Below are 13,418 nucleotides of genomic sequence, written 5' to 3'. Positions count from 1 at the left end.
GCAGCTCTTGCTCATTAATACTAATTGGGTAGTCCTTTTTATATTACCAGATAGTATAATTCACCACCCTGTTGTGTTCCTTTTAATGACACCAAAATTACACATTTGATTCTGAAGGAAAAGATATGGATTGTGATGGCTTTTAGCTCTCCGTGAGTGTGCACTGATTATGTGCAGCTTGTTATGGCTGATGAAGGAATGGCTGGTGAAGGACAGTCTAACTTTCAGGTGGTCGTATCTTCATATTGGCATGACAAACGGTGCATGCAAGATTATCTGAGGCTTAGTGGCACAAAACCTGTAATTTTTGTGCTTTACCGTGAAGGGGAAGACCAAGTGGGATGGAGTTGTAGAACTCCGTGGGGTGAAACCCAAAGCTCTAAGAGGATCCAAATTCAAATATCTATCCCACTATTTTTTACTTCTGTTTTTTTCTACTCTGTTTTCCCAGGAGACGTAGGCAGAAGTTGGAGGGAAAGCCATCAGAATTCATTCCTTTGTATATATTTTTAGCTCAAAGATGCAGAGAAGGTTTGAAGAAAACCAGCATTTGGGTGTTTGTGTGATCTTTATTCAGAAGTATGTGCAGATGCCTCTCCCCGATTGTAGAGGGGAGAATTCTTCTGAGGACAGAGCTACTGAATCTGAGAGGTTATGGTCTTTAAAAACCATGTGTGAGAAGTGATACATATCCTCTGCAACTCCCTTTCAAGGCCTGTAAGCAAACAGGAACCAGGTCTCTTGAATTCCAGATAGACTGTAGGGATTTTTTTTTTGTATTGGGACTGTGCTATCCGGTGACAAAAGAACTGCTGCTACCCAAGTATTTTGTTTTTCCCCCACATAGCCTGTATTGTGATGGGACAAATAACCAAGCTCCCTCGGGACCGTGTGAACCTGGCTACTTCTGCACAGGAGGTGCCAAAAGTGCTCTTCAGCAAGTGGTGGTGGAGGGGCATTATTCCTTAACAGGAGCTTTCAAGCCAGAGCCATGTCCCCTTGGCAGCTTCCAGCCTGTAAGTATGTTAGTATACATTGTGTAAGATACTTGTGGAGTCATCAGAGATCTTGGAAACTGTATAGTGTGTGAACAGGAATTCATGAGGCATTTGTAAGTGGTCAGCTGAAGAAAAGGGAGACTTACTTGGATTTTCTCCTAAGCTGAGTAATCACCACGTCTCTTGCTTTTTACCCTGCAACGGAAGAACTCTGTGCAGAACTAAAAAGGTTTGGGTCAGGACGTCAGATCCAGCAGTCCAGCACTGCTGTCTATAGCTCATTTGGCAGTTTTCCTTCAGTTTTCTTGCAGGTTGCAAATTTAGAAGTGAGCTGAGGAGACTTTAGCCGAGCATGGGTGAATTGACATGTGTATGTGCCTTACTGCTCTATTAGATCAGGGCTGTGCCTTCCACTGCTTTAGTGGTGCAAGGTGCTATTCGGATACCACAACTCTGTTGCATTTGGACTGCAGTTCATTTGCTTTAGACTGTTGAGTTTGTAGTAGGAAGCCTCTGGGTGTTGGAAGAATGTGCAAAGTTTATTCATTCACGTGGCAAGCGGTTATACCCCACATCTGTCAAGTTCTTTCTGTGTTCCCTCTTTAAGGGCCGTGGTCAGTCTCTTTGTAGGGACTGTCCAGAGGGTACATTCTGCAATGAGACAGGCATGGTTGCACCCCAGGATTGTCCCAGAGGGCATTTTTGCTTGGCTGGAAGTTTCTTGCCACTCCCATGTCCAGCGGTAAGATTTAAATATGGACTTGTTTTTCAAGCAGTAAATTTCAGCAGGCTTCCAGTCCCTTGGCTGAGGACATTCACTGGTTCTCTCTCTTTGTGCAGGGAGCTTACACAGATGTAGTCAGGGCAGGTTCATGCAAGCCCTGCCCAGCAGGCATGTACTGCAGCGTGGCTGGTCTGGCTGAGCCAGAAGGACATTGCCAGCCAGGATATTATTGCACTCAAGGTTCCAGCAGCTCCTCACCTGTGAGTACTGAACATCTTGCATTGCTTCAGACCTTTTGGCACTACAAAAGCTTTCATAAACTGTATTTATTTTATTTCCCTTGCTTCAGGTGGGGCATCCATTTGGAGATCTTTGCCCACAAGGACATTATTGCCCTGCTGGCACGACACACCCAAAAGAGATGCCGTGCCCTGCTGGCACCTGGAACGGACAGAGAGGAGCACGGGATGCCACTTGGTGTCTGCCTTGTGCCCCTGGTTTTTTCTGCAATATGTCTGGCCAAGATGCTCCTGTAGGACTTTGTGCACAAGGTGAGACAAAGTCAGAACTTCTTTAGATGCTTAGAAATTCAGTTGGTTTTGAATGGAAGACAGGACTCAAATGCTTTCTGCTTTCAGGCTATTACTGCACAGGAAGTGCAAAGACTGCAATGCCAGAGGATGGTATCACTGGAGATCTCTGTCCTCGAGGACATTTCTGCCCTGCAGGCACAGCAGCACCTTCTCCCTGCCCCAGTGGAGAATACAGTAATGCAACAGGTCAGGAACTGGAGCTTTGCAACTTCTGCGTGACATGGGGGAGAGAGAAACACAGATTGTATTTTTTGTCTGTATCCAAGAATGTTTTGACAGCTGCTGGCCATTATGAGCATTTATTTGGGGAGTGGGGTGGGAGTGCGTTTTGGGGATGGTGGTGGTTGGGTTTTTTCCCTGGTGTCACATGGGGAATATACTTCACCCCTGCAGCAGCTCATGTATTAGGACTGTAGCAGTGACACTGTGCACAGAAAGCTCGAAAGCAGTTAACCAGATTTCCTTGCTGTTCTGCCTGCCACCTAATGGTGAGATGTGGAGGTTACTGGCACTCTGGGGCTGGTAAAGTGGAGTTGAGGACCATTACATGGTTCCTTTCAATTCCCGTATTTCCTTCACAGGTCAAGACAAATGCTTTCCTTGTCCTGCTGGGTTTCACTGTTCAAAAGGACTAAGACGTCGCTGTCCTCCTGGCTTCTATTGCCCTCAGAAAACTGGAATCGGTTTTTATCCTTGTCCCCCTGGAACTTACAACCCCTCCTATGGGCTCAGCCAGGCTGAGAGGTGTCAACAGTGCCCTGCAGGTGAGGAAATGACCGAGTACTCCGATTGTCCACTTAGGGTAGTGTCTAAGAGCATGACCTTTTTGCGTATCTCCTTTCCTAATCCACTGATGTGTGTTTCACCTCTAGGAAATGCAATGATCTGAGTTGGAATGGAGTTTGTCCCGGTTGTGCTGATGCTGAGGGACTGGCTCTCTCAAAGTCTTCCCCTTTGCCTTCCAGTCGGTGCATGCAGCACAGCAGCTCTCCTGTTTTTTCTCCCAGTTTACTGATACTCTTTTCACTCTGTGATCTTCCAGGAATGTTCTGTGGAGAATGGGGATTATCTTCTCCAAGTGGTCCCTGCTGGCCAGGATTCTTCTGCTCAGCAGGTATTGAATTTAGCATTCATAGGGTAAAAGGAGAAGTGAAAAAGTAGGAAGCTGTGGCCCTTTAGGAATTGTTTTTTTGTACATTCTCTGTGCAATCTCTCCCTGGCTTTTATTGCAGAGAGTGCCAGGATAGTCCTGAGGAATGAAGTGATACTCAGTCACATCAGAAGTTTCTCTGGTCAAATACCGGCTTTCTGAGGCTAGTAGAAGGACTTAGGAAAAACTACATGAAGTAGACTCAAGCAAGTTATTACCATAGGAATTTGACTGTTGTGAGCAAGTTTTCTGTCAGCTTTCAGCTGGTGTTTTTATAAAATAAAGGCTTGTGTTTGTAGGGACAAAGGCCTACAGGCAGATAGGAAGGTAATGGCAACTTCATTCAGTTCTTCTGCACAGTATTCAGTAGCACCGAATTTTCTCTGTGCTGCACGCTGTAACTGTGGTTCTCGGGATTAGTGTTCAACATGTTTCATAGAACCACAGGACCTGAGTTCAGGTGATTTAATAAGGATCCTGGCATTTACTATACTTTTAAGTAAGTTACTCTGTCCTTGCAATTATTAAGAAAAGTCTGAAATGAGAACCAACTGCAGGAGCCGAAAAACACACAAATACCTATTTTATAGAGGCCTAGCTCTCTGTTTTTGACTGTTTGGATTTGGCAGTTCATCCCTTCCTCGAGATTTCTTGGTCTTTACCAATTTCTGTGCTCTCCACAGGGCAGTTGTCATGAATGTTTTGTCAAGATCAAGTCCAAACTTAAGATACCTTTGGATAAAGTCCAATTTAAACGAAACGCTTATAGCTAACTTTGTGTGTTGTTTGCCATGCCAGTCAAAGGGGAGCCTGCATTAAAAACAGAAAGTCTTTTTTGTTTCTAACTTTCTATTTGCCAGCTAGCACATAAGCCTGGAGACTGCTCTGAAAGAGCAATCAGCTCTGCCGTGATCAGCATTCAGATGCATGCTTTGCAACGTGGATGACAGGCCTTTGAACTTCATAGATGCTCCCAATATTCTCATATAAATAAAATAGCTTCTGTACATACTGACCCCTTCAACAAACAGATGGTTCTGGGTGTGTTTAGCATGGGAGATGGGCAGTTGGGATCACTAACTTTTAGTCCTGGTTGCAGCAGTGGGAACTCATGTAAGCTGTTCTCTTCCAGGAATCAGTTTAGAGATGATGATACATGCTAGAGAAGGATTTTGTGAGCTATAGGTAAAGCTCACATTCTTGTAGGGACTTAGAGATAATTATATAATGTGTGGTCATCGTCTGACATCCCAGCTTTTAGAGCAGTAGGTGTATGGTGAAACAAAGTAAAAAGACAAACCATCCAAATTGTTCTGTTCCCCTATAGAGGTACCCCATATTCCCCCATAGGTACTTGCTGTTACTTATTCCATTCCACTATAGATTTTTTGCTTTATTGTCATGAGTAACAATCAGCTATTCTCTTCCTCCAGCTGTGGAAATGTTTCTTTAGGCATGGGGGACAGACTTGCCTGTTAATAGCAACCCATATCATTCAGGATACCTTTGGTCTATCTTCCCAATGTAGGGTCAAGTGTCCCAAACCCTAATGGAGCCACAAACATGAGCACTGGTGGCCCGTGCCCACCCGGACACTTCTGCCCTGCTGGCACAAGTATCCCACAGCAATGCCCTGTGGGCACTTACTCAGACAGGTAAGCTTCTTGGTTCTGCCGGTGTTAATTTTTATTTTCCTTTTTGGTTTCTCCTTTAAGCAGCAGACTGCAGCTCAGTAAGGCTCATTAGACCCATCTTCGCATCAATCAAAAAAGCTTCATGGTTGTTTTCACTTGGCCAGAGGTGTAGTCATCAATGGTCTACCTGCTGAACTTGCACACTTGCCAACAGAAAGCCTGCTTTTATGTCCCTCACCAGGCTCTACAACTGGCAGGACTCCAACTGCACAGTGTGTCCATCTGGCTATTACTGCAGCTCCGCTGGCCTCACGGCACCCGCGGGACCCTGCTCAGCTGGGTACTACTGCCTGTCTGGGGCTTCCTCACCATCACCACCTGGTGAGCTGCACTGGGTGAACGTGGGTGTCTTCATCTGCCTGTGTCCAATAATTTAGGGATTTTGGCAACCGGTGGCTCTAAAAAATGCCACCTTTTTCCCCAGTATTCCTGCCCCTGCCTTCTCTCTGTCATCCAGTCCCCCCATATTAATTTTGTTTGAGGTATTTGTACCAATGCATACAAGCCAAGGATGAACAAACAGATGGTCCACCAATCTGTTTTTATCGAATGAGATACTTGCATTGAACACTGGGAAAGTTATGGGTGCCTGCCTGTAATGGGCATAGCCTGATTCCCCCTTGTTATTTTATTGTGTCTCAGAAATAGTAATTTCCGGGGAAGAGTTCCAAGTCCCCAGTGGACAATTCCACGTTCTCCAGAATTCCTGGTATATGTTGAGTGTTTAGAAAGCTGATCTGTTAAATATGGTTTGTTGTGGCTTTGCCTGTGAAGCAAGGAGGGAGGAGACATGATGCCACAGCATCAAATAATTCCAAAGCTGTGATACGGTGGTCATTCTAGTTACTCTGTTGTTCATCCTCTTGATCTGTCTTCTCATTGCTGGGGTGTTAGCTCCCTCTGTTTTCACTGTCCCTCCCTCAGCAACTCCCTTTATCGGCCACATCTCTTCCATTTTCTGTGTCCTAGGTATGTGGGAGGAAGGAGGCCCTTGTCCTGTGAGCCACTTCTGCCCAGAAGGAACCAGCTTTCCCTTACCCTGCCTTGCAGGGACTTACAACAACCTCACCAGACAAGCTGCGTGCTTCCCTTGTGCTGCAGGCTACTACTGCCCAGAAAATACCACCAGCTACAGTATGAATCCTTGCCCAGCTGGCTTTTACTGCCCCAAAGGTGAGATGGGCCCATGGGACAAGGCAATCTGTTGGCCAGGATGAAACGTCCTTCTTCTTAAATGCAAGAAATGATCTCTGTGAACAAAACATTTAAGTGTTAGTCTGGTTCTTCACAGAAGAAAAACCCATAGACACGACTATTGCTTAACCCCCTCACAGGCAAGCTAAGCAGTGCCCAGAGACTGTCTTGGCTATGAAGGGCAAGCTGCACGCTGAGGAGATCAGCAATGATATAAACTGGCAAAGATGACATGAAGTAACAGAGAAGGATTAATAGCCAAGAAGGTATTTATAGTTCATGAGAGATTCTTGCTCTCTTTATTCCAAAGGAACCAGGTTTGCTACTGAGTTTCCCTGTCCCCGGGGCTACTATAACCCTGATCCCATGACACAGAGCTTGGATAGCTGCTTGCCCTGTCCACCTGGGCACTACTGTGGGAAGGAGAACTTGACAGCTCCCTCGGGCAAGTGCGATGCAGGTGAGTCTGGATCTGTTTGGCTGTTGTATTGCACAGCACTTGGGGAGCAGTATGTTTGGGCAGCTGATGCTTATATCCTGCAGCTTTTATCACAGCCTTTCCAGTCTGAATTGAGTTTTGTGCCCATAAAGCAACCTTAAGGTTGTAAGATCTCTTACCATCTTTGCTGATGTGGTATTATATAGAAGCGTCACTGCATGTACCATTGCCTGGAAAATTATGCCATGGCGGTGATACTAGCCTGTTCAGTATTCTGTGTGCTTATGGTTGTGCTGTGCAGACATTACATGCAAGGCCATCCCAGCGGGTTTATTCATGATAATTTATGGGGGTCTGTCATTGCTAGAACTTCTCAGTCATGTTTTTTGTTCTCAGGTTGGTTTTGCATCTCAGCTGCTTGGACCTCGCGGCCTTTTGATCTGGATAACTACACCAATGCCAACTGTCTCTGTCCAGCCACTGCCACTGGAGGGAAGTGCGTAGCTGGTTTCTATTGCCCTAAAGGAAGCCCGGAGCCTCTTCCTTGCCCTCCAGGGTTCTACTGCAATGCCTCAGGTTAGTGTCTTTGGAGAACAGGAGTGATCTGTTTCGAGGGGAGTTAAAATAAAGGCATTGTGTGGACAAGGAAATGTTCGCTATTTAAGAAATTGTTAGAGGACCCTAAAGGTTCTGAGTGATAAGCCTGACTTTGCCCAGAATTTGCTGTGTGAGCTCGAATGAGTCACTTTGCCTCTATGGCCATGTTCTCCTCTTCAGAGGACCAGTATGAACACACATTATTATAGGTTTATAGACATGGAGGATCAGGGTCTCCTGTCAGACTGCCCTGTATTCTCTGCATCTGCTGGGATACTGACTGCTGCCTCATTTACTCCTACTCCTTTTCTGTCCTTTCAGTATTCTTTCAGCGTGTTGAACTGGAGCTGTTTTTATCCTGATACTTCCATAGAGCTGTAATGGTGCTTGCAAGATGCATTTGGTGTCTTCCACAGGGAGGCTGCAAGTGGTTGTTTTTCCTGCTTTTTTCTCCTTTTGTCTTAGTGTTTTCAGTGCCATTATCCTTTCTGTCTTCCAGGTCTGTCTGCCCCCAGTGGGGAATGTACTGCTGGGTTTTACTGTAAAGGTGGAGCGGCTCTCCCTAAACCAACAGATGGTGTGACTGGGAATATCTGCCCTGTGGGGACTTACTGCAGTAAGTATCCAGCAACAATCAGGACTAAAAATTTCATGTCATATAATATCTGAAACACTGATGGGTGATTTTGAGAGCCCGGTGGCCAACTTGCCAGGGTCTGACCTAGATTCTTCCCTAGTTCCTCCCCTGTTCTGTGAAAGTGGTGACATACTTGTCTCAGTGCCTAAACTTGTCTGTCCTTAGCATGTAATTAACTTCGTTTAAGACTTCACTGATACTGTTTCCATACTGCTGTGTGCTCATCCAACCCCTGAATACAGTGATCTCATTCATTCATTGTTCATTTCTCTCTGTCTGTCTCGTGTTCTCACAGCTGCAGCATCAGCAGCACCTGAGCTCTGCCCAGCTGGCACCTTTTCCAGCCTCCTGAGGAGGAGAACGCTTTCTGAGTGCCAGCCTTGCCCCTCTGGCTTCTATTGTGAGGTGCCTGGCCTCAGTGCCCCAACTGGAGAGTGCTGGGAAGGTAAGTCATGAATAAACTGCACTGCAGAGTGACAAAGTATCTGGGGACATCCTCAAAGGAGCGCGTGTTTGTGTGCATTGGACAAGATCAAAAGAAATGTCTTTCTGTGAGTCACTGTTTGAGGGTGGGAAAGCCGAAGGTGGAAATGCTGTTTCCCTGCTGGAAGACCTGACGAGGTGCTGTAGACTGTACAGGCATCCAGAAAACAGGAGTTAGGTTTTTCACAATATCCAAATATTATTCTGTGCATCCCTCAAACTAGAGATGGCTGCTTATTATCGACTCTTGAGCCTTCCTATGGATGAAAGTTTAGAGACTTATTGCCTGCCTTGGTGGTTTCCTTCTCTTGACTGGAGAGGAACAATTTCTGGCTCTGTGTGAAAAGGCCGTTAGAGGTTAGAGCAATTCAGATGTGAAAGCAGAAATGGTATCTTCTGTGTATTCCAAACAATTAAAATATTGGCAAAGGAAAACTCTGATGTTCAGTGGGAAAACTTTATTTGAGGGGTTTCAGTAACTGAAAGGAAACAGAGATAAATGCTGTGTCCCTAAGTGTTTTCCTGTGCCACCTGTTAAGTTTTGTCCTGTGTTCTGGATACCACTGGGTGGTAAATGTCCTTCTACAGAGTGCAGCAAGTGGAATGCTTTGATGTGTATTTGTCCCAACAGGAGTGTGATTCAGATCAATAGTAGTTTAAGGTCAGCAATAGGTTTATTTTTTGAGTGGTCAGTGAGGTGCTTTGTATGCCTGGGAGAACCTGTTAGGAGTTTTCTAATGTGCAAAACCTCAATAGCTAGCATCTCTCAGAGACTAGTTCAGCTTTCTTTCCTTTATCTTCACTGCAGGCTATTATTGTGACAGCCAGCAAGGGCCAGTGATTGACTTTACCCTTTACCCGTGCCCGCGGGGTTTTTACTGCCCACCAGGGACAAAGAGAAGCACTCAGTACAGCTGCCCTGCAGGAACCTTTGGACCAAGGCAAAAACTGAAAACTATCAAGGAATGTCAGAGATGCCCACCAGGAAAATACTGTGAATTCTCTGGACTTGCTGCTCCAACAGGTATATTGCTGTTCTTCTGAGCGTATTTGCTACTGCTAGAGAGTCATGTCAGTGGCTGATGGCTAGTGCTAGGGATTGGAGTTAGGACTCTAGGGTTCTGATCTCAGCTAAAGTGAACTGTCCCATTTTACTTGTCAAGAACTTCCTGAGAAAGAAAAAGATGCATTTTTTCTGAGCAAGAAGTGAGAGAGGGACTGCAGAAACTAGAATTCTACGTATGATACCTCATCAAAAAATCCAGTGGGGAGTTTTCCAGTGTCAAGTCTGTCTGACACTCTTTTTAGAATTAATTTGTTTTTTCAGCCTAGTTCCCAAAGAACTAATCCTTTCATGCAATTGATGCACATGTGATTAGGCTTATCAGAGAAAGAGAGGGCAGACTACCCAGCAGTGACATTCCTTTTTTTTTTCCAAGATTTTTTTTTTCACATTGGCACTGACGATTTTTCATTGCTCCTTGTCCTGTATAGATCAAGGCCCTAATTCAGCAAAGCACTTCATTAAATTCTTAATGTTTCAGGCTTCACTTAAGGATGTGTTGAATATGTGCCTCAAGAGAAATGTGTGCTTAAGTACTCGCGCAAATATGGAGGCAGTGCTCAGTCAGCGCTAAGTGCAGTGCTTCCCTGTCTAGGAACTGTCAGTCTGGCATCTGCTACCAATTTTGCACTCCTTACAGTTGCAAGCACCTCCTCTGCATGATGACGGTTACATCACTAATTTGTAGACTGGCAGTGGCTCTGCACGATGGCATAGGAAATGACTGTATTTAAGCCTGTATTTTGAAATTTGCATTTATGTGCCTATTATTTTACTATATTCATGTGTTTTGTATAAGTTATTCTGTTTTCTAGGAGATTGTGCTGAGGGATTTTGGTGCAAGAATGGTGCCCGAGTAAGAAACCCCCAAGATGGAGAATCAGGGCTTCCTTGTCCTCTTGGTCATTATTGTCCTGAAGGTAGGGTGCTTTGCTGAAGCCTAGTTTTTTCTTAATTCATAGAAAGCATGAGGTGCCATTTCCTCACTCTGGCGCAATTGATTTTGTCAGGCGCACCACTTGCATTACAGTGCCCTCCTGGCACGTGGTCTGGCAGCGAAGGCAGTAGGAGTTTGCAGGATTGCCAGCCTTGCCCTGGGGGATATTACTGCAATAGCTCTGGGCAGAGGGCCCCCTCAGGACACTGCAGCCCAGGGTAAGTAGAAGAGCGAACACATTTATGTACTCCGTTGTAAGAAGAAGCGTACAAGAGGGGTCGTCTTTACCCTTTTGAAGTAAAGAGTATGTTCCTGTATTCACGGCTGCAGGTACTACTGCGTCACTAGGGCCCAGACCCCAACACCCACTGATGGTGTCTCAGGAGCTCCGTGTCCAGTCAGTCACTTTTGTCCTCTTGGGTCCGGGAGTCCAGCGCCATGCCCACCTGGCTCCTATATGCCACACGCCGGTGGAGAGAAGTGCCATGCTTGCCCAGAGGGTGAATACTGTGTCTCTGGTGAGAAGCCACAGCCATGTCCCCAGGGTGAGTTAAGGTCCCCCTTAAATGTCTGGTTTGTCTTTGATTTTCCAAAGACTGCTGATTCTGATCTGTTTGTTCTTTTCCAGGATACTTCTGTCCCGAGGGCACAGCTCTTCCAATTCCTTGTCCGACAGGGTCCTATAACCCTTCACAGAAGCAAGCCAGCTGCCTCCCCTGTCCTGAAGGGTAAGAGTGAGACAGTGAGCTTAGCATTGTATGTATGAGTAAGGGACTATTGGAAATAATTGTTTATCCCAGTCATCACGGAGCAGTGCGTGGTGGGAAAATGAGTTGGTTTACCGCTGCAAAGCACTTGTCTCTCTGTGGAAGCAGAGCAAGTATTGAGCTCTGTTTAGCAACGCTGTATAGTTGATTAGGGGACCAGGCAAACTCCTAAACCCAGGTACAACTCCACTGGAAGGGAATTTAGATCAGAAGGCTGTTCAGAGCAAGGAAACCACTGGCACCATAAACTTTTTCCATGCCTGAAGTAATAGATGGTTCCCTTGGCAACAGGGTGGCATAGGCCTGTTGAAGGGGAAGAGGATCTTGTATATCACCTGATGCTGAGTCTGGCTTTTCCTTGGGGGATTCATCTCCAGTTACTGACTGGATTTGACCTTGATTAACTTTTACAAGTTGATGAATCACAGCCTGGATGTGTTATGACTCAAGTTAAGAAAATTATGTGTCTGTGGCTTTTGCAATTACGCCATCAATTTGGCATATGAGGAAGCAACTAAGAATGTAGTAATATGCATAAGTAGGTCTCTTTTGTGGTCAATACAGCACAGTGGAGCAGCCACATTAGACTAGCTAGTCCCACCATTAAGTCGTTATTCAGGTACTTGTGGATAGAGTATTGTTAGAAAACATCTTTTTTTTTCTTCCTTTTTTTTTTTAATCTCTCTTTGGACCAGGTTCTTCTGCCCCAAGAATTCCTCTTCCTTTTTGGAGAATGAATGTTCAACTGGCCATTACTGCCCTACTGGTACTGCTTCTGCAACTCAGTTCCCATGTCCTAAGGGGACTTACAACCCACAGACTGGAAGCAGCCTGATGTCTCACTGCACCCCCTGTGACCCAGGTAAACCGCAAATAAGCGTATCTCGGGATGGTGACAGGAGAATGTATGAAAATGTATATTGAATGTTCTTGAGTTTCAGGGGCTCAGTGGATGAATCGTGTACACGGGTAGCTTGCTCTCTGAATTATCTTTCTGGATTTCTCTACCAGGACTAATGGCATTGCATTCCTTTCTCAGGGCACTACTGTGCGCTTGCGGGGCAGTCGCATGTTACAGGACCCTGTTTGGCTGGGTTCTACTGTAGCGGGGGCGTTTCTAGTCCAACACCTAAAGATGGTCTTCTGGGGAACACGTGCCCGAAGGGAACTTACTGTCCTGTGGGCTCTGCCTTTCCACAGCCATGTCCTCCTGGTTATTATAGCAACTCAGCTGGGAATACTGGGATCGAGGACTGTCTCCTATGTGATGCAGGTACGATATGGAAAGAAAGGATTAATGAGATTCTAGACAGACACCAGCATTTCTAGGGCTCCTGAGAAACTTTGTGGTTCTAGAGCAGGCAATCATGAACAACTGCTTTCTTGGAGAGAGATGTTAGGTAGAGCATAGAGAGAATAAATCTGCCATTTTTCCACATAAGAAGGTACTCACAGTGAAGTGCAAGCTTCTGTGCTGTGAGCTTCCCTTTCCACCCTTTCTCTAGATGCTTTTGTACTTAGAGATGATACAAGGAGCATTGTTTGTTCAGGCATGTGAGCTCTGTACTTACAGCTATTCTGAGTGAAAGCATCTCCAGAAGAGTAGATATGGGTGGCATCATCAGTGGTTATTTCCTCATTACATACTTGCTGTTGTCTGTCTTATGTGACCAATATCATTATGGTCATTTTGTGGTCCCTCTTTATTTCAGGGTATTTCTGCAATGGGACTGGACTTGTGTCTCCGACTGGATTATGTGAGGCTGGATTCTACTGTAGTGGAGGAGCCACTTCTCCTAAACCTCCCAGGGTAAGCTGTGCTGGTGATGTAAATAGTGTAAAATGTTGTATTCGTGGAACTGAAGACCATAAGTCACCTTGGTTCCCTGGATTAAACTCTCCCTTACTGCATTATCTTCTGTATCAGGTACATCTGTTTTATTGATAGTGAAAGGGGCTGGAGATGGCAGAATACACCTGGCCTCCTTTCAGCTTATACATCTAAAAGCTGACCAAAAATAGTTCTATGTTTGCATATTGATGCTGCAAAGCAGAGTGGAATGCCATATTAGATTAAAATTACAGAGGTTAGGAGTGCATGAGTTTGATTAGAATACTGCATCTGTCAGCCCTCTTCCTAGG

The 13,418-nt window shown here is 45.4% G+C and overlaps 1 protein-coding gene across 1 annotated transcript in view; it reads left to right on the top strand.

Annotated features, from left to right (window-relative positions):
• The window catches only part of LOC129196231 (zonadhesin-like), a 51,509-nt gene that overhangs the window by 16,859 nt on the left and 21,232 nt on the right, over positions 1-13,418 (top strand). Inside the window, exons 16-37 of the mRNA XM_054803373.1 lie at positions 848-1,016; positions 1,606-1,740; positions 1,839-1,982; positions 2,072-2,273; positions 2,361-2,501; positions 2,897-3,079; positions 3,358-3,429; positions 4,994-5,120; positions 5,341-5,480; positions 6,129-6,332; positions 6,664-6,813; positions 7,189-7,368; positions 7,889-8,005; positions 8,322-8,471; positions 9,318-9,533; positions 10,388-10,492; positions 10,583-10,727; positions 10,840-11,054; positions 11,138-11,237; positions 11,972-12,138; positions 12,316-12,549; positions 12,989-13,086. Coding sequence (XP_054659348.1) covers positions 848-1,016; positions 1,606-1,740; positions 1,839-1,982; positions 2,072-2,273; positions 2,361-2,501; positions 2,897-3,079; positions 3,358-3,429; positions 4,994-5,120; positions 5,341-5,480; positions 6,129-6,332; positions 6,664-6,813; positions 7,189-7,368; positions 7,889-8,005; positions 8,322-8,471; positions 9,318-9,533; positions 10,388-10,492; positions 10,583-10,727; positions 10,840-11,054; positions 11,138-11,237; positions 11,972-12,138; positions 12,316-12,549; positions 12,989-13,086 — 3,394 coding nt within the window. The remainder of the gene's footprint in view (positions 1-847; positions 1,017-1,605; positions 1,741-1,838; positions 1,983-2,071; positions 2,274-2,360; positions 2,502-2,896; positions 3,080-3,357; positions 3,430-4,993; positions 5,121-5,340; positions 5,481-6,128; positions 6,333-6,663; positions 6,814-7,188; positions 7,369-7,888; positions 8,006-8,321; positions 8,472-9,317; positions 9,534-10,387; positions 10,493-10,582; positions 10,728-10,839; positions 11,055-11,137; positions 11,238-11,971; positions 12,139-12,315; positions 12,550-12,988; positions 13,087-13,418) is intronic.

This window comes from Grus americana, chromosome 24, assembly GCF_028858705.1.
Source record: "Grus americana isolate bGruAme1 chromosome 24, bGruAme1.mat, whole genome shotgun sequence".
Lineage (NCBI taxonomy): Eukaryota > Metazoa > Chordata > Aves > Gruiformes > Gruidae > Grus > Grus americana.
This window is presented reverse-complemented; position numbering and strand designations above follow the sequence as displayed.